General features: G+C 41.9%; 4 protein-coding genes across 5 annotated transcripts; all 4 read right to left on the bottom strand.

Annotated features, from left to right (window-relative positions):
• Positions 1-208: 208 nt before the first annotated feature.
• Positions 209-9277, bottom strand: LOC103976459 (probable cellulose synthase A catalytic subunit 1 [UDP-forming]). Its single transcript, XM_009391664.3, has 14 exons — positions 9001-9277; positions 7742-7937; positions 7385-7578; positions 6427-6511; positions 6146-6332; positions 5424-5690; positions 4988-5333; positions 4766-4903; positions 4559-4684; positions 4219-4431; positions 3874-4141; positions 2435-2631; positions 1994-2344; positions 209-1018 (listed from the first exon to the last, which is right to left on the bottom strand). Exons 1-14 carry the CDS (start codon positions 9079-9081, stop codon positions 431-433), a joined length of 3237 nt encoding a protein of 1078 aa, XP_009389939.2. The 5' UTR covers positions 9082-9277; the 3' UTR covers positions 209-430.
• Positions 9278-9609: 332 nt separating this feature from the next.
• Positions 9610-10632, bottom strand: LOC135631897 (zinc finger CCCH domain-containing protein 39-like). Its single transcript, XM_065139985.1, has 2 exons — positions 10034-10632; positions 9610-9944 (listed from the first exon to the last, which is right to left on the bottom strand). The coding sequence occupies exons 1-2, from the start codon at positions 10497-10499 to the stop codon at positions 9730-9732; spliced, it is 681 nt and encodes a 226-aa protein (XP_064996057.1). The 5' UTR covers positions 10500-10632; the 3' UTR covers positions 9610-9729.
• Positions 10633-11117: 485 nt separating this feature from the next.
• On the bottom strand, positions 11118-15784 carry LOC103976458 (uncharacterized). Of its 2 annotated transcripts, none has more exons than XM_009391662.3 (10): positions 15492-15784; positions 15023-15137; positions 14819-14933; positions 13565-13601; positions 13343-13412; positions 13038-13142; positions 12376-12526; positions 12190-12272; positions 11469-11562; positions 11118-11384 (listed from the first exon to the last, which is right to left on the bottom strand). In XM_009391662.3, exons 2-10 carry the CDS (start codon positions 15051-15053, stop codon positions 11297-11299), a joined length of 774 nt encoding a protein of 257 aa, XP_009389937.2. In that variant the 5' UTR covers positions 15054-15137; positions 15492-15784; the 3' UTR covers positions 11118-11296. The 2 variants fall into 2 exon arrangements, with proteins under 2 accessions (XP_009389937.2, XP_064996056.1); XM_065139984.1 differs by lacking the exon at positions 15492-15784 and adding an exon at positions 15309-15351.
• Positions 15785-16363: 579 nt separating this feature from the next.
• LOC135631896 (boron transporter 4-like) lies at positions 16364-20027 on the bottom strand. Its single transcript, XM_065139983.1, has 14 exons — positions 19786-20027; positions 19442-19547; positions 19294-19376; positions 19024-19216; positions 18815-18953; positions 18562-18727; positions 18315-18481; positions 18062-18235; positions 17884-17979; positions 17703-17819; positions 17311-17633; positions 16954-17233; positions 16731-16868; positions 16364-16658 (listed from the first exon to the last, which is right to left on the bottom strand). Exons 2-14 carry the CDS (start codon positions 19543-19545, stop codon positions 16626-16628), a joined length of 2013 nt encoding a protein of 670 aa, XP_064996055.1. The 5' UTR covers positions 19546-19547; positions 19786-20027; the 3' UTR covers positions 16364-16625.
• Positions 20028-20249: the final 222 nt, after the last annotated feature.

The following is a 20249-nucleotide window of genomic DNA, read 5'->3' as shown; positions in this document are numbered from 1 at the left end:
CTTTATCCACAACAAAGTTATTATGCTTAAGAAGAACATTATTCTTCCATGAACGTAGAAAGATCACATTAGTTCTCCAATAACTATTGCATGAAAGAGAAATAATTGTTAATATAATTAGTTCACCTTCTTGTCCTTCTTTCATATGAATATTGTTCATGATATCATTGAGAAACACTAACAAACTCTCTGTTTTAACACACAGTGGTACACTAACAAAGTCCTCATCAGATCTATTCATATCATACACAAAAAGAAAAAAAAGGGTGGAATTTAACAATGACAACTACAGCGGCTTGAATATTACAGAAACCAAGTAATCATTTTATGAGAACAAAAAAACATACATAACTTAAACATCTATACCACACAAGCTTTGCCTCTTCATGTGAGCAGCAGCACCCAGAGAAACCAACTTGACATGGAAGGATCAGCAATTGACACCACACTGTCCCATGACGGCGGCCTTTTGTGTGGAAGAAGTAAATGGATCAATGTGTACCCAGAGCAATGAGAAGATTGAGGCAAGGAGAATGGACCACACAATGACAATTGTAGGTGTTCGGTTTTGCCGGCCCATAAGCCCCTTGAGGAAGGGATATAGATGTGCAATCACCCAAAATGCGAAGAACAGCCTTCCGAACAGAGGACCCCATGACTGGTAGCCGCTGTTGATGGCATAAGAGACGCCTGCCACGATTCCTACCATGTTGATGACCAAGACAGTAGTTGGGGGAACGAGGAGACTCGTCCATTTGAACACATACAACTCAGCAAAGTCTCCGTCGTCATCTGAAGACTTGGATGTGACCGTGAAGCTGGTGTCTATCCCTGCTAACACCTTAAGCAGACCCTGGAACACGGCAAACAGGTGGGCTGATGTTCCTCCAATCACCCAAAACTGCTCATTCCTCCACCAGTCCTCAATCCCGACCCCGCTCCACCTGAGTTCAAGAATTCCAGTAGCGAAGATTGAGATGAAGAGCAGAATGAACCACATTCCTGCATAATTGCTTATCTGCACAATGGATGGATAGTAGGATCAGAAGCAACCTAGGCAATGTAAAAGGTGCCAGTTGAAATAAAGAATGAAATTGCAATGATTGCAACTGCTAAAGTCAAAATGTAAAAAAAAAAAGGGACCACATTTGAAATCACCCAGAAAGAAATGAACATGAAGCCATTTGTGTGATGGTGATTGCAGATCAAATCCTGACTTCACACATTTTGGCATGAAGGATCGAACAACTATTGCATATGTATGTGAAAAAGAATGTCTCCTCTACAAGCAAGATATCAACAACCGTAAGCTTGCACCAAAACACCAAACATATTAGGTCTAGATCAGTAATCTGTTTTTTACTGCAAACCATAAAGTGAATTTGGGTGGATTTCGAGAGAGTAAATTAAGTTAAGTTCTTACTTAAGTTTTTATAAGTGCTTCTGCTGTTCAATTTCCTGAAGCATGATGTGCGGCACAACATGGAATTTTTTTTCAGGTGCATTACTATAACATGCTTATTTACGCTTTTGCCTTGAGGAAATAATGGATTGTGGAATAACCCAGTTTAGTCGTATCGAGGTTTAGATAGGCTTATAAGGCTAGACGGGTCTATCATTGACAAATTGGACTCAAGCATGTTGAGCAAGTGTCTGAGACTCATCAATTTAATTGATTAGTTACTCCATCGAGCCAGATCATGATACTGCATAAGCTCATCCACTTTGCACCAGGGTCTATTGACGAAGGAATAATAGGTGCTAATATCCAACAGAATGTGAGAACTATAAAATGTCAAACTGGTCAATATAAGCTGGTTCTCAATAATACTGTAATTCCGTATATAGCCTCCCAGAATTCACACTAACAAAGGTGACATCTGGATCGGTTACTCATTATTAGTCATGCAAATGGTCAAAGAAACTAAACCAAAATTGCATGCACAAGAAATCAAATGAGAGTCTAATGATAGCTGTAATAAAAGAAGCTAACCTCTGGAATAATAAATTTTCCTGTGAGAAGGCAAATAGCAGGAAGAACACAATAGGCAATCAGTGGGATGGACGTGATTGGATAAACTATGGTATTAATGTATGCCACCCTCTCCAAAAGCTTCAATCTTCCATTGTAACCATACCATATAGGGCAATGTCTACTGAGCAGGATTTCAATTGATCCCAAGGCCCACCGCAACACTTGGTTGAGACGATCAGAAAGATTGATTGGGGCAGAACCCTTGAATGCAGGGCGGGGAGGCATGCAATAAATTGAAATCCATCCACGAGCATGCATCTTAAAACCAGTAAGAATATCCTCAGTAACAGATCCATATATCCAGCCAATCTGAAAGTAGGTGAACAAACAAAAATCATCAACTTATTTAATAGAGAGCTAAAACATACTAGAAGGTAACAGAGTGTATCTTAGATTAACCTCTTTTCCCCATTCAGTTTTGTCTTCATACCCACAGCTAATAACATGTATGGCTTCTTTCAGAAGAGATGCTGGATCCGTGGATGGTGGTATGCCTCCCTGCTCCATGAAGGTAGATGCAATGAAAATTGGTGACTGACCAAATTGCTTTTCCAAGCTCCTCTGAGACATGAGCAGTGATCTCTCATCCTCATAACCTTGAGAGCCAAATAAATAGACATAATTCAAACTTGTCAATATATTGTCAAGATGCAGGAAAAAAAGAGAAAAGAACATAACAAAAGTGTTCTTACATGTAGAGGAGGAATTTATTCAGCAGAAAAAGGATGGTTTTTCAATGCGAAGAATCTTTTGTAAATTAAAGTAGATACTCTGTAAGTTTCTCAGGAACAAAAGATCATGGTTGTGGCTAACAAACAGCATGCTCTAAAAGGCTGTCTTGTTCATAATCATATCAACAATAATGAGAAACTAAAAGATAATATGTGATTTCCAGTGATTATGCATTCACTTAGGTACACAAAACATACTAGTGATCAACATATCCAATTCAAATCAAAGGTAATTTGATTGTTTCACTTCCTAGATCATGAGATCAAATATAAATCCATATCTGGCTTAAAAATACAAGTGACATTTGGGTTTCATTGAAAGTTTGCATGATGCCTCATAAAGAAGGAATAGTGCACACAGAAAATATGCATGGATGTGGTTGTGGTGAAGTGCAAAATGTTCACAATGCTAGAGATTGACCTTAAAAAAGAAGAAACACATTGCTAAAGAATCATTGTCATGTTCAAAGATCAACAATATGAGTCAAACTCCAAGAAATAAATTAGGCGGACGAGTAGATCATTTAAAAATTGGACAGAGGTATCAAACATATGCGGAAAACCAACATATCAAGAGTATTAAGAGTTTTAGTTTCTTCACCACCAACTGACACTACTGGCAAAGTTCCAGTTATACTGTTAGATAGAAAAAACATTTACACTTGTGAAGTTCCTCTATGTCACCAATAAACACAATATTGCAAATTATGAAGCATTAGTGCTCCAAAGAGGTTATCATATCATACTAATCAATTACTTTCTCCTAGATCTAAACAAATCATTAGATAGATTGTCCACATGTTATCCATATTGAACAACAATGATTAATGAGATTTATGAAATGATCTTGCCACAGTTATCATAAGTTCTTGCTGTCTTCTTCTCTATATATTTGATATACCATGTTACTATCGTATTGGTATCTAATGTCCATATCCATGCTTTATATAAATCTTCATCAATATCGATAGATTGAAAAGCATCCAATATCTTGTGAAGTTATTACCAGCACAGGAAAGTAATCAACAGTAAATTATGCGAGTTATACTAGTTAGTTCAGGTCTTGCTAACCAACAATTTAGATACAACAGAAGAAAAAATTACTACCTTCTATTCCCTCCTCCATGTCTTCCATATTGAAGATGGGAACTGAAGATTCAGATCTCATCATAGCCCTTTTTTTATTATCAATGTAGCTCTTATTTCCTCCCTTTCGTTTTTTCCTTGAACCACAACAGCTCTTGAACACAATGTTTGGTTCCAAATCAGCCTCGGTTAATACAGGATCATAACCATACAAGGCCTGCCTGTTAAAACAGCATCCTGTCCCCACATAGACAGGTCCCTGGATGCCATCCAAACCTTTCAAGTTGATCTGCAAAACATGATACTAGTAAGAAAAAGATTCTTTCCACTATGACTAGTGCACTGAACCATTGGTATATTTCTTACATCAAAAAACACAATGTTCCGATTGGCATATCGATCATGCAAATCAATGCCATCAAATCGTTGAGGAAACTGAACATAGCATGTCTTCTTTCCTAGTGCAGGATCCATCATAAAACACATTGCTTCCCGGAGAGCTTTGCTGTTGTTGAAGTAATGATCACAATCCACATTGAGAAGATAGGCGCCATTGGTCAAGACAGCAGATACTCGAATCTGACCAGCATGACAGAAATTACAGGTTAAAACATCCATCAGCATGCTTAGATATGTTAGAAACACCAAGCAAGAAAGCAACATTAAATCACACTGAGAGTGCAAGTATCGAGTGAAGGACACAAACCAAGGCATTCATTGCACCAGCCTTTTTGTGATGTTGGAAGCCCGGTCTCTTCTCACGGGAAACATATACTAGGCGAGGTAGCTCATTGCCATCTGTATCAAGACCTCCGCTGTGCCCTAAAAAGACCTACATTCAACCGACAAAAAGATAATATAAAGAAAAAGAGGTAAAACAGTGGAATGAAGTTGCGAAAAAAGTATATGGAACCTGTATCATGCCCGGATGATCTCTTGGGTTATTTCCAGGCCAGGGAGTTCCATCCTGCATTGTCCAACCTTCTTCTGGAGTTTTTTGTGCTTTGGCAACAAGAGCATTTATCCGTACCTTGAATTCCTCATATTCTCTCTGAAAATGGAATGATCCATGGGTCAATATAATCTAGTAGTCAAAATCTTAGAGGATATAAGTGCATCTAGTTTCCATCCTTGCCTTCATTGCACGTCGTTCTTTGACAAAAGAAGGTTGAATCTTGTCTTTAAGGTAATCTATCTTCTGAGCAAAATAAAACTCAGGGGCCCTGGGTTCAATATTATGCTTCTTGCAAAAAGGTACCCACTTTCTTGCAAATTCAGCAGTCTCTGACAGTGCTTCAAAAGTAAGCATTGCTGAACCATCATCAGAAACATAACATGAGACTTTGTCAACAGGGTAATCCACAGCAAGAATAGACAACACTGTGTTGGCTGTTATAAGAGGAGGTTCCTTCAAAGGATCCACTGTACTGACAAAAACATCAACAGGAGCTAATTGTGATGGTTCCCCTTCCCTATCATATCTGCAAATGTGTATTGTGAAGAATCATTATAGAAAAAACATGAAGAATATTATGTTCAATAGAGAAAAAGAACAAGACATGATCACTGACCTCAAGGCAAGCCTATCAAGGTATGTCTCACGGTTGATTGGATACCATTTTGGAAACTGATCAAGAAGCCATGACAAAGCAAACCATATCTCACAAATGACCGATGTTAGCCACAAAGGATAAGCATCATGTACCGGATGAGTTACACGATATTGGAAGAAGAAACATAAAATGATGAGCCGAAGTATGATGACCACACGGTAGAGGTTAAGTTGGCTAGAAGGAATTGGTACTATACGGCTTAAAGGTTGCCGAGCATCATCGACCCTACAAAGGGAATTCAAATATCAGATGTATGATTATATGTTGAAGCATCATGAATAAGGCAGCAATTCTTAGCACATACCAGAAATTACCTATGGCTGAAAATTAGAGGTGGGCTGAGATGCACAGTTCAAAGACAAGTTATACTTACAATGGACTTGGTCAAACTGTGGACAGAGATCTACATATTGCATCATTTGATAAATAGAAATATAAAATGACAAGCATTTCTGAATGATAAAGCTTGTCCCTATACTTGTACCTTATTGCAAAATAAGCATTTATTGTATGAATAATTTTATTGCTTGTAATACACACCACTGAAACTATCTAAATCTAGCTCTGGGACTGATGTAAATGAAAGGAACATGAAACGACTAGAGATTACCAGCCAGAAGGGAAAAAAATCAAGAAAGCAATTCAAAAAGGCCATATCAGGAAAAATGCAAGGTCCATACATTTGCAGATCTTCGCCATTTGAACCAGTTCCTTCCATATCTCCTTTGCCATCATTGTATTTGTTGGTCACGTGCATTATGGTTTTGTCCTGTTTGAGCTTCCAACCTTCAACTCTTTCTTTCCAGTCAACACTACCAAGCCCGTATGAGTTCAAGTCTTTGGAAGGGTCCACAATTCTTACTGGAACTGCCATATAGTTCACCAGAAAACAATTACTGAAAGCTAAATGCCATGTATTAATAAGTTTTATTTTGCAGATGGAAAGAGGATTTAATGTTACCTGGCAAGCTAGGATCTACATAACCTGATGATGGACTTCGAATAGAATGGCGATCAGGTGTTGCATCAGGGACCTCCCCAGAAACCTAAACATATTGATTTAATGGTAAGACCAAGCAAAAGGTTGACCAACAATGGACATCATATTTACTATTATAGCTTTGGACAGTGACTTAGCTATAGATTTGATGAAGGCTCTTAAACAATGAAATTATAGATGATTCAGTAATTGACAAAATTTGAGGTTCAGGTTGGGGAAGAATGCAATGGGTATGGGTCAAAATTTCCTTCAGTTTGAGCTGTGTTTCTTGAGTTCTGGAGATCTTTGAGAGATCTTATCATCATTTTTGCTATTCTACGTGTCCTAAAGGGAATCAAATTTAATGAGAGCTTAAGCCGAAAAGAAACTTAGATCATTCTCTTTCACAGAAGTTATCTTTAGAAACAATAAAGACAAAAACATTCTTAATTAGAAAATTCTTTGTGGCTCAGCACTTCTTCATCATTTGAGAACTAAAAAGACTAGGAATGTTTATTAGATGTTTTCATAATTAGTAAATACAGGTTAATATGCCCAGAGTGAGAAAAACCAACATTAATATTCACCAATGAAGTTGGTTTTCTTAATCAATTGACATGTTATCTTTGATTAATTTTCTACTCATTCATCTATATAATCTTAGCTTTTCTAGTTTATACTGTCACAGCATTCTTCATAGCATATAAAATAAAAGTTAAACTAGATAGTCAAATTTTAGTATGATCTTTGTTTACTCCCCCACATAGAATTTTTTCTAGCATAAAAGCAGCTCCATGTCTATCACTATATTTTAGCAGAAGCAAAAATTTGCTGTTTTAACATTGCAATCCCTATTTTGCCCATGAAGCCAATGTTTAAGACAATGAACAAATGCCAAATATATTGTTTCCTAGAAGAAGTAAATTTCTTTTTAATCTACCTGTTGCCCACTGGTCAAATATGGAATACGGTGTTGAGGTTCATGTCTAAAAGAAGAAGATAAATCAACATCTTCTGCCTGTCCTTGAAGTTGCCATGTATGTCCAGCTTCAACATTGCCTTGCCTGCAATTGAACTCATTGTCTAGATCATCAACATCTTCTTCCTCATCATCTCCATCAACTCGAGGACTACCTGAAATCCACAAGTCAGAAATACTGAAGTAGGTCTAGGTTTGTGATTATATAATCGGATGGGAATTTCATCAAAAGAAGCATCATAAGAGATTCATTTTATGCTTACACATTCATATGCAACTAAAATCTCAGGAGTGGAATGATTAAAACCATGACCTTACCTTTGTGTCTCTTGTACCGAGTCTTGCATTGAGGGCAAGACTTATTCCCTTCCTTCCTCTCATATTCATAACAAGCTCGGCAGACTGGGAAGGCACACTCATTACAAGCAACAAAAAGGTCCCCCGTGTCTGAAAGTCCTACTGTATCACCACAGATTTGACACTCTTGGCCATCGAATTTTTTCAGCAGCTTGGGCTGCATTATGAAACAAGTAATTGAGGATCAGGAGAGAAAGGAATCAGAAAACTTGTAAAAGATGTCCATGTTCCAATGATGTAAACATAAGTCAGGTGTATGAGATAAGCAAAGCTAACAACTTCATCAAAATATATTTAAACAGTTAAATAAAACACGAAAAACCAAGAAACCAAAATTTTGGTGACAGCCAAGACCAAAATTTGGTCCAAACTGCCAAATTAATAATTTCAGTTAAATGATCCTGCAAATTTCAATTTCTTTAGAGAAGTCTCATGCAAACCATGAAAATACCAGTGGATACTATATCAAGTCCAAGTCCATAAAGCACAAAGTGGCATGCAGATCTATGCCGGCGAGAAAGGGCAGCAAAGGATCTTTATGCATTTTTCAAAATACAGGGATTTCAAGCGCAATTAGGAAAGAAGACTCTGATATCTATCTAACAACACATAAGGAAGACAACAAAGTCGAGCGCATCAAAGTCGCAAATTTAAGAGGATCCCAATTTAAAGTGGAAGAAGCTAGTCGAGCGCATCAAAGTCGCAAATTTAACAAGAGTCCACAACAAGCAACTAGAGTTACAGCTAACTCAAAACAAAATTAAGCGATTGATTCACCCCTAAATCAGGTGAAGTTTAATGCCGAAGCAATCTTTTAACTAATACTTCCTGCAAGAAAGTGAATCGCATAGGGTTGTCGACATCAGTTCAAAATCATACTAAAACTGACTAGAGAAGAAATTCCAAAATGGATATTTGAATGCAGAACAAAGGCAAAATTATGGTCTTTCCTAACAGTAACCAAAAGGTATGCAACATCTTCAAATTGACCGGCACCATATGCCTTCCAATCCAGTCAATCCGAACAAAACCCATCACAAATTGCATAAGACGATTATGAACCCGAAGTCAAACCACAGAAACCGCAAAGTGCACCACTCGATCCAAGCAACAGGCCGACCAAAATGCCAGTTCTTTCAAAAGAATCGAGAAGAAGGAAAAATGGTCGGATCTTGGCCATCCGTAACAGGATGAAGAGGCGAAAAACGGCAAACACCCACCCCGGCTTCTCCTCCCTGCCGAATCATCACGAACTCGTTCCGCTTGTGTGACCCCGCCACCATTCCCGCATTGGCTTCCATGACGCTCCCGACACCCTACCCAGATCCGATCTTTCTCCGAGCTGCCCACCAAAATCTCCGGAGAAGAATCACCTTACACCGAGGCGGAGGAAGAGAACAATCGATCGGGATCTCTTCCGATGGGAGCCGAAGAAGCGCACCAGTGGTCTCTCACTCGCTGCCGCAATCCCCCATCCGCTGATTCCTATCCTCCTCAGCCGTCCTTTCTTCCTTCATCTCATATTACTAATAAATTAAATATAAACTAATATACGTTTAATCGCATCCGTCGGATGGAAGGGATTGATGGATTCTTAAGCGTCCGATCACCGGGCACGACACCGCCAAGTGTCGGTGAACTGGTGCAGCTAAGCCAGTGTCGGCTTCCTCGGGCAAAGTTTGGTGTCTCTTACAGCAACAGTGGTGACTGGATGCGTCGGTGGCGTGAGTTGGAGAAAGTGTCGGTGTCGGCGAAACGTGACGTTGTTGTTGTCGTTTGTTTGTAACGGCTCGTTATCTACAGAATCGGTCAACTGAAAGAACGTATCCGATTCACTATGAATTAATTATCCTAAGATAACTAACTATATTGCATAAAAAAGAAAGAAAAATATATCTAAATTTTTTCCGTCGTCAACTGTACGTCCCCATTCGAAGTGGGGAGAGATATCAATCGATCCAGTCTGCGTAAATATGGTTCAGCTTCTTTATCCTCCGCAACCTTGGGAAACACTTCAATGTTGGTTCTGAGCTGGGTGGTGGTGGTGTTCCTGTCCCAACGTGGGTCGGAGAGTTTGCAGATCTGGGAAGAGTTCTGCTTCTCGTAGCCTCTTCCGAATAATCCTTCGCTGCCTCCGCAACGCTCATCGGAGTCTTCTTCAACACTGTACCAACAAGAACACAACAGCTGATCAAACACAAAGCAGACTCTAAATAAGCCATGAAAGCAAGCAAAGCCTGGCTTCGAGTGTACCTGCAGAACCATGCGCGGAGACGCATCTCTCGTTGGATCGGCTGGCGTTGGCTACAGGCGCTGCAGGCAGCGTCGGTCTCACGGCCGAGGCACTCCCTCGTGCATGCGAGTGCGAGTACAAGCATCTGTCGCCGTAAGGGCAGGCACCGGCGGCAAAGCTCCGGCACAATTTGGTCTTGTGCGTCCCGGCGATATCCTGCCAGTTGGGCACCGGCTCGCGGAGGTCGGCGGGTCCGTGGGCGAACCTGCAGAGGTGGCCGTAGGGGCAGACGCCCCTGGTGCTAAAATTCTGGCACAGTCGGGTCTTGTAGAACACGAGGTTTGGGTCAATGGCGGGAGGAGGAAGGGGAGGGAGCATCGTAGAGATCGATGAAGGCATGTTTGGAACGGGAGGAATCATGGTAGGGGATTGTTGTGGTGGTGGGTGTAAGACGAACCGAGGTTTCTTTGGCGGGGGAGGCTCCATGAATCCTTGGTGCTGCTGCGGCGGCGGACGGAGGAGGGTTGATAGGAAGACAGGCTTCGGGCCAAGATAAAAGAGGGAAGAAGGCTCAAATCAACGACAAATCTTAATCCTACTCACTCCAACTTGGAAAACGCCCGATACCGAACCCAACTGGAACACCAGAGGCGGTTGGAATAGTCCTACTACCCAACTCAGTTGTATCAATAGATAGGCCTATCCGACTCAGCATGCACTATGATAATTCGTGTCACAAATCTCATCAGATATATTATTTTACATCTAAAATATTAATCTAATGATAATATATCAATCTCGCTTATCAAATATTGAAGATTTGAAATCTCATCCGAACGATATATATCAGATCAGATCTACTTATCAAAGATTGAGGATGTCAGATAACAAACTTCCATATACTCTATAGCAAGGTTTAAAGATCAAATCTTATCATCACCGATTCCCATTTGACAATTCAGGTTGAATCAAACATTTAAAAGTAAAACCTTAATCATAACACGACTGTAAAGGAGACTATAATGTGAACAAATTACATTAAAACAAAGGCATGGCCACTAAATTCTCCAAGCAAAACACGTAGTGAGCTTAAACCTACAAAGGTAAATAAACTAATATGGTAATTAAAAAAGAGAGCTATGAGTGTGTAGAGATCATTTGGATTCTATCAAGTTGATAAAAGAGTGATGGCACACAAATTTTACCATAAAGCCCAAACCAAAATTATGAATTAACAATGTGATTATCTAACTCTAGCACACTTATTCATGATGGATCTTTAATTAAGAATGAGATCTGTCAAGTCCCAGCACCGTGGTAAGAAATTTGCAGACATCATCCATCTCTCCAGGGACAGTATAGTGGCCAAGCCTACACAATTTCATCGGTTAGTTCCATAGAGGATGCAATTTGGCTGACCGAATAAAAATGGTCATGTAAAAAAAGATTGCATACCCATTGTATGTTTTGAGTGCAACATTTTCAAATCCACTTGATTTTAAAACCTGAGCAGATTTCTCACCATGTTTATATAACACCACTTCATCTCCTGTAAGAATTCAACTTTAGCATAACTGAACAAGTTACCATTGCAGAATGTAATACTGCTCCAAAGTAATGCAACTTCCAACATTTAGTAATTGGGATAAAACATTTAGAGAAAAGAAGAATGTCACATTGCAGATTTGTGTTGAATCATGAGAATCAGATGCTGATAAATGACTTGAAATATGTTCAGACCTCAAGAGATGAAATGGTGTATAATCTACATCATCAATAATTCATCTTATAATGATTTTGATCATTAAATTCATCATTTTGATGATTAGAAGAATACTAGATGAAGGTATTACAAGACTGCCATCTTCCACTTGCATTTCCATGAGAAGTGAAATGTATCGTTAACTGACTTAAGTGTTTCATGTGCTACATTTTGGATAAAAGGTGCATGAGCTGATCTCTTGCATATTGCATAACTATTATAGTCAGCTAAAACATGAGATCAATGATACATCAGGTTGGCATCACCTGGTAAATTCATGAATATCATAGATAGATCTGTTTGTATGTAACTTAACCTAAAGCCAGCAGCTAAATGTGCAACTCAAGTGCACATCTAGAGGATATAATGAGGAACCACAGCATGATATATTTATGATGATGTACGGACGCATACCATTTCCATGGCAAAGTAAAATAGGCAAGGATGAAGCTCGTCTTGCAGCATCTTGGGAACCTTCCAACTTTCTCTTCAGACTCCTAAAAAAATAAAATGGCTTTGCAAATGAGATCACTCTAGATTTAAATGTCAAAGTAGAAGTGTCGCAGAGACATGGAAGCTCTTTATGACAGTACAATATACCTCGCGCATGGAAGCCAGCCACTTAGACCAACAACAACACTTAGATTGACAGGGTAGGGCTTGCCATTTCCATATTTTCCATGAGCACAGCAAGTTGCAGAGTACAGGGCAGTGGCAGCACCCATACTAAAGCCACCAACGCCAAGTTTGACTGTGATAGACAGTCAAAAAGTATAGCGCATTACAGATCCCAATTGATCAAATTACATGCAACATGCATGACATAGGTGGCTTATGCAAAACATACAAAGCTTAATGCCGCACATGATCACAGGTTTAATGTGCCATAAGAAATAAAGAAGATGGTCTTCTAAATTAATCTGTTGCATGAAGTTGGCTGTTTTTGCTTTTATCGTCTTAGCTTCTACTGATTGCATCAAGTAGACAAATCCAAGGTTCTGATATACAACTTGGTCCATTTCGAGCAACTAATGGCGAGTTGAAAAGCTAGACTATATACGAAGGATGGCATATATTCTTCACAAACGTCATGTTCATGGATTAACAGCTACCATATGGTGAACAGGCACATCAAAATAAGTTGAAAAGCTAGACTATATACGAAGGATGGCATAAATTCTTTGCAAACTTCTTGTTCATGGATTAACAGCTACCATATGGTGAACAGGCACATCAAAATAGGTTTGTTTGAGAGAACATACTATCAGCAGGCTCTGTCGACAATAAATTTGCAACATGTGCAGCTGATGCATCCATTCCTTCAACATCATCAGGGCCATCCTCTGACAGATCCCCAACGTCAAACCCTATAAAACAGAAAACTTCTTAGGTACCATGCCAATATCACATATATTATAATTTTGACTCCCATGCACTTATCCCACAGATACAAATATTGCATTGATATGTTACTCCAACCAGTTTGGAACTCAACAATTTTACATATGCATTCACTCACAAGAAAGTAAACTTATAACAGATATTACAGTCAATCTAATTAACTTACAAGCAGTTGAAGGAAATCCACCAAAAACTGCTACAGGCCTGGTAGGGGCAGTTGGGCATATCCACTTAATCTGCATAGGTCAAATTGAGTTCATAAAGATTTTAATAGAAGACCAGCAAATGATGAACTACCCAAGATCATACTAGTTAAGTTAAGGGTAATAGAAAATGTTATTTTCATATTTATCATGGTATAAAAAATGATTAGCAATTTTGTTCTTACATTTGGAAGAGGGAGGGTTTCCAGGAGTTGGGACCAGCTGCAGCATAAGCAAGAAATAAGCAGATAAGGAATGGAACTATCAGAATTCTTAGCACAACTTTTCCCTAAAAGGGTAGCAGTTTCAACTAATTATAGATCAGCTATCAGAAACATGAATTCCCATGCCACTACAACAGATGGTGCACTGTAAACTTTCATATAAAAATTAAGTCTTCAGAAAGAAACAATGAACAGAAGACAGCCAACTACACCGAGCATTGGACCAGGCTTCTCATAAAAATGCTAAGATGCCATTAACATAGAACAAGGATAACTATAGCACATAAAACATTTTTAAGGTAGCAGCTAAAGCAGACAACAGAAATTTGATATGGAGTATCTTTCTCTCTTGTATTGGACTATCAGTTTTTGCAATTTTTAGTTTTTCTCAAAGTGCAACCAAAGAGATCTTTCATAAAACTCATAGTCATAGCTGCTAAACTGATGCCTGATTCTCTATACTGAACAGCCAGGAGGAGAGTTGAAGGAAAGCTAGTAAACTGATGGTCACACCATCAAGACTTCGATCTTGTTTTTTTCTCTTTTTTTTTCTTTTTTGTAAGTGGGCAAGGTCCTAATCAAGTTCTAGTAAGCAAAGAACAGAGAAATTCCAACTGGATGGTACTTTTCTATTTCTTACTGATTTTATAATGTGATGGTCTTCTTATAGCACTAATTAAAATATGATTTAATTACGTAAAATAACCAGAATCAGTTTTTATATTATAAAGTCACAACTTCTGTTACAGCATTAAAATGTGGAGAAGAATTCCCTCGTTAAGCAACCATAAAAGAATAATCTGGATTTTACAGTACTTTAGAGAAAATAAAATGACTATTTTTTGGAGAAGCAACATGATGTAAAACTTGTTGAGGAAAACAATAGATGCGACTTAACAAAGATGCCAAGCAGCCTTGAGTTGATATCCAACATAGACAGTAACTTAATAAAGATTGCCCAACATCCTTCAAATAATATCCAGAATAGACTGATGCTGCACATGGTCCAACTTCATGTGACATAAGATATCATGTACAAGCAGTGGTTTAATATGGTCTCTCAATCACTTTATATTCTACCGCCTACTAGATTAAACTTATGCAGAAAATTTTTCTGGGGTCAGAACCAACTTCACTGACAAACTGATGGTCAATAGTGAATGTTGCAGGTTTATCAATCACACACAAAAATGCAAAGAGGGGAGCTACCAATACCTTGCTCCATTATCACCTAGGCCATGAAGCCACACAACAGTGGCCAGGTGCCTCCCCTTAGGTCTGACCACATGGGTCCTTCCAAAGTCAAACGCCCTTGCAGCAGTCTTAGCACCTGAATTTATTCATTGATTCATTCAAACAATCCCCCATAGCAGCAAGGAACCGGAAGATTGGTAACGGAGGAAGAAAGAGTAATCAAACCTGAAGCAATCGAGCTGCTTCCGTAGCTCATCTCAGCAACAGCAACAACAGCCCCTCTCCCCCCTAGCAACCTCCAGATTCTACAGGAAATGGCTTCGTAACGAACTCGCACTACCTGCGGAAAGAAGCACCATTTTTTGACATCAAATGTAGAGTTCAGGAACACACAATAACAAGAAGCCACTAAGATCTGATCCAGGGAAACGCGTATGGGTCCAAAACAGAACTTCGCAGAATGGAGGATAAAAAGTGGGTAAAGGGGGGAAAAGGAAGGGAGCTTTCCAACCTTGAGGCAGAGACATCCTTGGTTTGGATTTGCTCCCAAGAATCGATGCTACCGGAAAGAGTAAAGTGTAGTGTCGCAAAAAATAGAGAGGGAAAAGAAAAGAGCATCGACAACAACACGTTCCACAATAACCAAAAGTACTCAAGACAGAAAGAGCTACAGGGCTTCGATTCGTGATCAAACCTCAGATTACCAAAGGATGCTTGATTATTGCTTTTGCTTTCCTAGATCTATCTCGCTTTCTCCTTGCTTTCGCCGGCTGCAGCAAGGGTTCTTGGGATCGGGCAGGGGAATGGCACGGTGGGAAAAGAGGGAGTCGGGGACAACCGTCGAAGAACAGAGCGGAACCCCAACCCGACCAAGTGGCCACCATCGACGGGCCTTCTTATCTGTTGCAGCCGTTCCATCAATGTGATGGGCCACGGCTTGTCGCTTGCTTGTTTGTGCCGTTAAGGCCCACTGTCGAGTTGGCCGAGTACTGGATGAGCATCGTACCGCCCACCAACTGTTTGGTGATTGGCCCGTCATCATCATCCCTTGCCGTTGCGGTGCAAGCGAGACGGCCAACGCCTCCGCGACTCGGACGGCAAAGGAGTCAAGCTGTAATTAAGCTCAATCGAGTCCGAGAACCATGCATGGGTTGTTAGTCTCAACCACGGTTCGGTTTAAACTAAAACCAAACCATAATTAAATCGGTTAAGGTCGAGAACCGAACCGAACCGACTAAGATCAAGAACTGAATCGAGTTCTAGCCGTTCGATTCTAGTTCCTACGACCTAGAATCGAAATCAGAATCGTTGATTCCGGTTCAATTACAGAGATAATATGTAATTAGTTCCAAGTTAATCAACAAGTTTAGAACGACGGATTATGATCCCTCATCTCGAGAATTATTTGATACAAATACTGCGGTGCTTTAGTTGGCGATCATCTTCGTTTATCTTCGTTTTCCTGCTACAAGCAACGTAATCGGGATAGAAGAGTTGCAGATAAGCCTGGGATCTCATGTCACTTTCTATGGACTGACAGAGAAAGAAAGCAATCTATCGAACACATGAAGCAATACTATAATCCGATATGATATCAAAGAGAGAGCCAATTCATCCGTTTCACAAGAAGCAGAATGACACGGGAGCTACGAGGAGAGGTGTGCTAATTACTTGCACGTAGTAAGTATACTAATCTTCGCTGTGTTTTGTTGTTTTTGATCGATCTATAATGGCGGATGAATCAGCGTGTTGTGTTCGTTGCTCTCTCTCTCCGAGTCTATCACATCTTCTCGACAAAAAAATCCAGCAGCCCTGTAGCCCTGTTTCTTCATCCGATCTGCGTGTTCTTATCGGGATGAACCTACAAACACCAGTGTTGCAGATGAAGCATCGGACGAAGATGAAACTTGATCGATGCAGTGTCGTTCGTTACCTGGTGGAACCTGTCATCGTTGAAGCTCTTGTTTCGATGCTTGAGTTCGCCTCTGTGGGTGGTGAGCTCGTCCAGTATCTCAGCGTCGCACACTTCCACACGGCCGTCATCGCTGTCCGACGTCGACGCTTCTCCTTCCTGCGAGTCCGAAACAAAGCCATCGATGTGAATGGCCGTGACGGTGATGCAGTGGAGTGAGGTCGAGGGTGTCGAGCCCGTGTACCTTAAACGAAAAGCTGCGAGCGCGGCGAGGGGTGCCGGCGATCTCATCGTACTCAGCCGCGTCCAGCTCCCAGAGATGGTGCGGATGGAAGAACTTGGGGAGGACGTGCTGTCTGATGCTGAGCAGGACGAAGAATGGCAATGGGAAGAGGATTCCTGCTATGGGTATCCATGTCACCCCAAAGCACAGCAGCAGGTAAAGGAACTGGAAGATCGTGAAGGCAGCGATCTGCCTGAAGGGAACCGATTCCACGAACGAAGCATGCATCCCTTCCAAGACCCTAACGAGGAAGCCATACACGGTGATGAGATCAGAGACAGAGAAAAAAGAGCCTGGTAGAATAGGGAGCGGACTTACTTGTAACGCCGGCTGGGAGTGATGAGCAGAAGCAGTGTCCGCTCCCAGAACTGGTTTCCGGGCAGACTGTCGATGGCCATGTAAGCGAAGTAACCCCAGAGGACGGATGTGGGTATCATCTTGATGACGGGCATGGCTGCGAGGCAAGCACCCACGAGCAGGGACTGCAGGAGGTTGGTCATTCTTTGCTCGTTGACCCGAACAGGCAAGTGGGCGTCGATGTGCTTCTCCGGATCGAACGCTCCCTTGGAATCGTCTCCGCCGGCGCCGTTGCCCATGACTGCGTCCTTCAAGTTCTTCAGTTCTTTATCGATCGAGATGCTCTGCACGGGACGAAATCTCCGGTAAATCGCACTGAATCCTATCGAATCTTGCAAGAGCTGTTGTATTACCGTAGACCCCTCGTCCATTTTGACGAACACCTCTTGCATCTTCCCGTACATCTCCGAGTTGGTCGCTTGCTGCCTTATGCTCTCCTTGGCAGTCTCCACCATCTTCTTGCGGATTATCTGAACAAAGCAGACATTAGAGAAGCTTGTTTCCGGATGCAACAGAGACAGCAGATCCACCCACCCGCCTCTTGAGGACAGCAAGGCTCTTGGTGTGCATGGGGGACTGAGGGAGGACGCCATTGGAAGGGGGGATTCCGAGCAACCCACAAACCAGAACCTGAGATGGGAACGGAACGTCAAGAAAGAAGTACGATGCATCTACGACGGTGGAAGAAGAACAGAGTTGATGGTAAACGTGCCATGAAGCCGAGGACCAAAATGTCGTAGTGGTAGGCGGAGGGTTTCTTCAGATTGAACTCCTTCTGCTGTGCCATCTGGGAGGCGACGCTGTGGTCGAAGAAGTAGAGTCCTGCGACCATCAATGCAGGTATGATGGCAGCGAAGATGTACACTGGAGGAACAGACAGCATATCCTGCAGATCATCCGGCAAACAAATTAGAGAGCTTACTGCTCTGATCCTTGCAAGCTGTGATGAGAAGATGCATTGTTACCTTTGCAACAGTCCAATGATACAAAGATTTGGCTTCCCATGGAAGAGGACTGAAGAGCCTCCTTGGAACTCCAGAAGGAACCTTGCTGGGGACAGCGTATGACATGGCCGTCCACAACAAGACCATCAAAGGCACACCATAGTCCGCGGTAAGACCTCTGAGCCACCCTGCATCCAAAAGCAGAGACTTCTCAGAATCTCTCGGTGCGTGCGCGCGCGTGTGTGCAGCAATCAAAACGATGACACACCTGTGCCGTACTTCCATGATCTCGCCCTCCTGCTCTTTATTGCGGTAAGAAGAAGACCAGCAGCAAATATGATCCCCAGCAGCCCATTTGTGTACAGCCACTCAAACTGGAAGATTGGTAGAGTTCGGTCTTCACCTTTGGGTACTCTGAATTCACTTACGACACCCTGTGACATCCTGTGTTAGTGATGATCCTTTAACAGAGGGATCAGTATATCAAGCTAATCTGAGAACACACGCGGGCGCGCGCGCACCTTAATAGCTTCTTGGAAGAACAGAACTGTGATCAGCATTCCGAAGAGTTCATCTGCAATTCTTGTGAATCTACTAATGATAGCAGAAGCATTAAAAATTGAGAGAAGAAATAGCATTACAGCAGTCCACACGCAGACCCTGGAAGCAGCAAAGAAAACCAAGTTAAGCAACAAGAAACATAGATAGCATGATCTGAATCAAACATTACCATCCTGCCCAGGCCAAGTATAGACGCCCTCCCAGATCTTCACGTCCTTTAGCGAAGCTGTACAGGTACGTGTACATTATCACGGTAGGCTCTGCGACTCCCACGATCAACATTGGCTGCCCGCCGATGACGGAGTGTATGACGCCACAGATGGCGGTAGAAGCCAAAGTTTCGACGGTGCTCAGAGCTCCATCTGCGACAGGTTTAAGTCGACTGCTTAGAGGTACCGATGGGGGCAGTCGTATCGATCCAATGGGAAAGCGTGCCTACCGGTGTCTTTACTGAGTTGTTCTCCGAAGGCGATGACAGGAAGTGCGGAGGCAAAGAAGATGTACATTGTTGGAGCCAATATGCTGAAGATCAAATAATCCGATGAATAATAGAGATCGAGATGGTGGATAGAAAGATGCAATCGTACCTCATGCCCGAGTGACATCCGCAGATCCAGTCTTGCTTGTAGCATGAGGCTCTTCCTTTGACATCGTTGATGATCCCCCCCAAGGGAGACTTGAGTTGAGCCATTCCTGGACAGAGCACCTAAGAAGATCAGCAACGCGACAAACACCGGAAGCAATCCTAATGGCAGGCACGGCTGCCTTATTAAAAGAAGGAATCCGCAGAGGATGTCTCAGAGGACAGAGAATATATAGAACATGAAACCATGAAAACAAAGCAGAGGACAGATCATGGAATCCGAAGATAACTCAAATAACCAATACTAGTGTCGGTATCGGGGAGGGAGGAAACCGAATGAGCACCGACCTGTTGCAGTCTCTCTTGGGCAGGACGAGGAGAACGTGAGGACGCAATGCCTCCGGAAGCGCGTCGAAAAGAGAGATAGAGCTAGAGAGAGAGAGAGGAAGGAACAACGAGGAGGGGGAATCCCCTCTTCTCCTCCTCCTCCTCCTCGTCCTCCTCGCCTCTTTCTTTCTCGGTTTCTTCCCTCTCCTGGGATGACAGCGAGGCGAGAGATGGAGCGAGGACGGCGCGGGGGAAGCGCTGCGTCGCGCACGGGAGAGAAATAGACGGGGGAAAGGGGGACCCGGGCAACGTAGGGGTGGGGGCCCGCGGAGGAACCGCGCTCCGGGCTTCCTAAACGAGACAAAAAAGTCCAGGTGGCGGGAGGTTTGGCGGTCAACAGATCTAGTATTGGGGGAGAGGGGCCACATCGGCGGATCCAATCGCGGTAGATCTACGGTGGGGACCGCCTCGAAAAAGTAAACCGC

Source organism: Musa acuminata, chromosome BXJ3-2, assembly GCF_036884655.1.
Source record: "Musa acuminata AAA Group cultivar baxijiao chromosome BXJ3-2, Cavendish_Baxijiao_AAA, whole genome shotgun sequence".
Classification (NCBI taxonomy): domain Eukaryota; kingdom Viridiplantae; phylum Streptophyta; class Magnoliopsida; order Zingiberales; family Musaceae; genus Musa; species Musa acuminata.
Note: the sequence above shows the minus strand (reverse complement) of the source record. Positions and strands in the feature narration are given on the sequence as shown.

Bases quoted from the DNA above. Each gene is read 5' to 3' on its own strand.
- LOC135631896 (XM_065139983.1), bottom strand. From the start codon at position 19,545: ATGGCTCAACTCAAGTCTCCCTTGGGGGGGATCATCAACGATGTCAAA. The intron at 16,869-16,953 runs GTACACGGGCTC...TCGGACTCGCAG, and splicing joins CTCGCAGCTTTTCGTTTAAG to GAAGGAGAAGCGTCGACGTC. The intron at 16,659-16,730 runs GTAACGAACGAC...TGGTGTTTGTAG, and splicing joins ACGATGACAGGTTCCACCAG to GTTCATCCCGATAAGAACAC.
- LOC135631897 (XM_065139985.1), bottom strand. From the start codon at position 10,499: ATGGAGCCTCCCCCGCCAAAGAAACCTCGGTTCGTCTTACACCCACCA. The intron at 9,945-10,033 runs GTACACTCGAAG...TTGTTGGTACAG, and splicing joins CTCCGCGCATGGTTCTGCAG to TGTTGAAGAAGACTCCGATG.
- LOC103976459 (XM_009391664.3), bottom strand. From the start codon at position 9,081: ATGGAAGCCAATGCGGGAATGGTGGCGGGGTCACACAAGCGGAACGAG. The intron at 7,579-7,741 runs GTAAGGTCATGG...TGTGGATTTCAG, and splicing joins TCGGTACAAGAGACACAAAG to GTAGTCCTCGAGTTGATGGA. The intron at 1,019-1,993 runs GTTAGCTTCTTT...TCCATTGTGCAG, and splicing joins GAAAATTTATTATTCCAGAG to ATAAGCAATTATGCAGGAAT.
- LOC103976458 (XM_009391662.3), bottom strand. From the start codon at position 15,053: ATGAGCTACGGAAGCAGCTCGATTGCTTCAG. The intron at 14,934-15,022 runs GTTTGATTACTC...GAATAAATTCAG, and splicing joins AAGCAGCTCGATTGCTTCAG to GTGCTAAGACTGCTGCAAGG. The intron at 13,602-14,818 runs GTATTGGTAGCT...CTTATGCTGCAG, and splicing joins CTAGGTGATAATGGAGCAAG to CTGGTCCCAACTCCTGGAAA.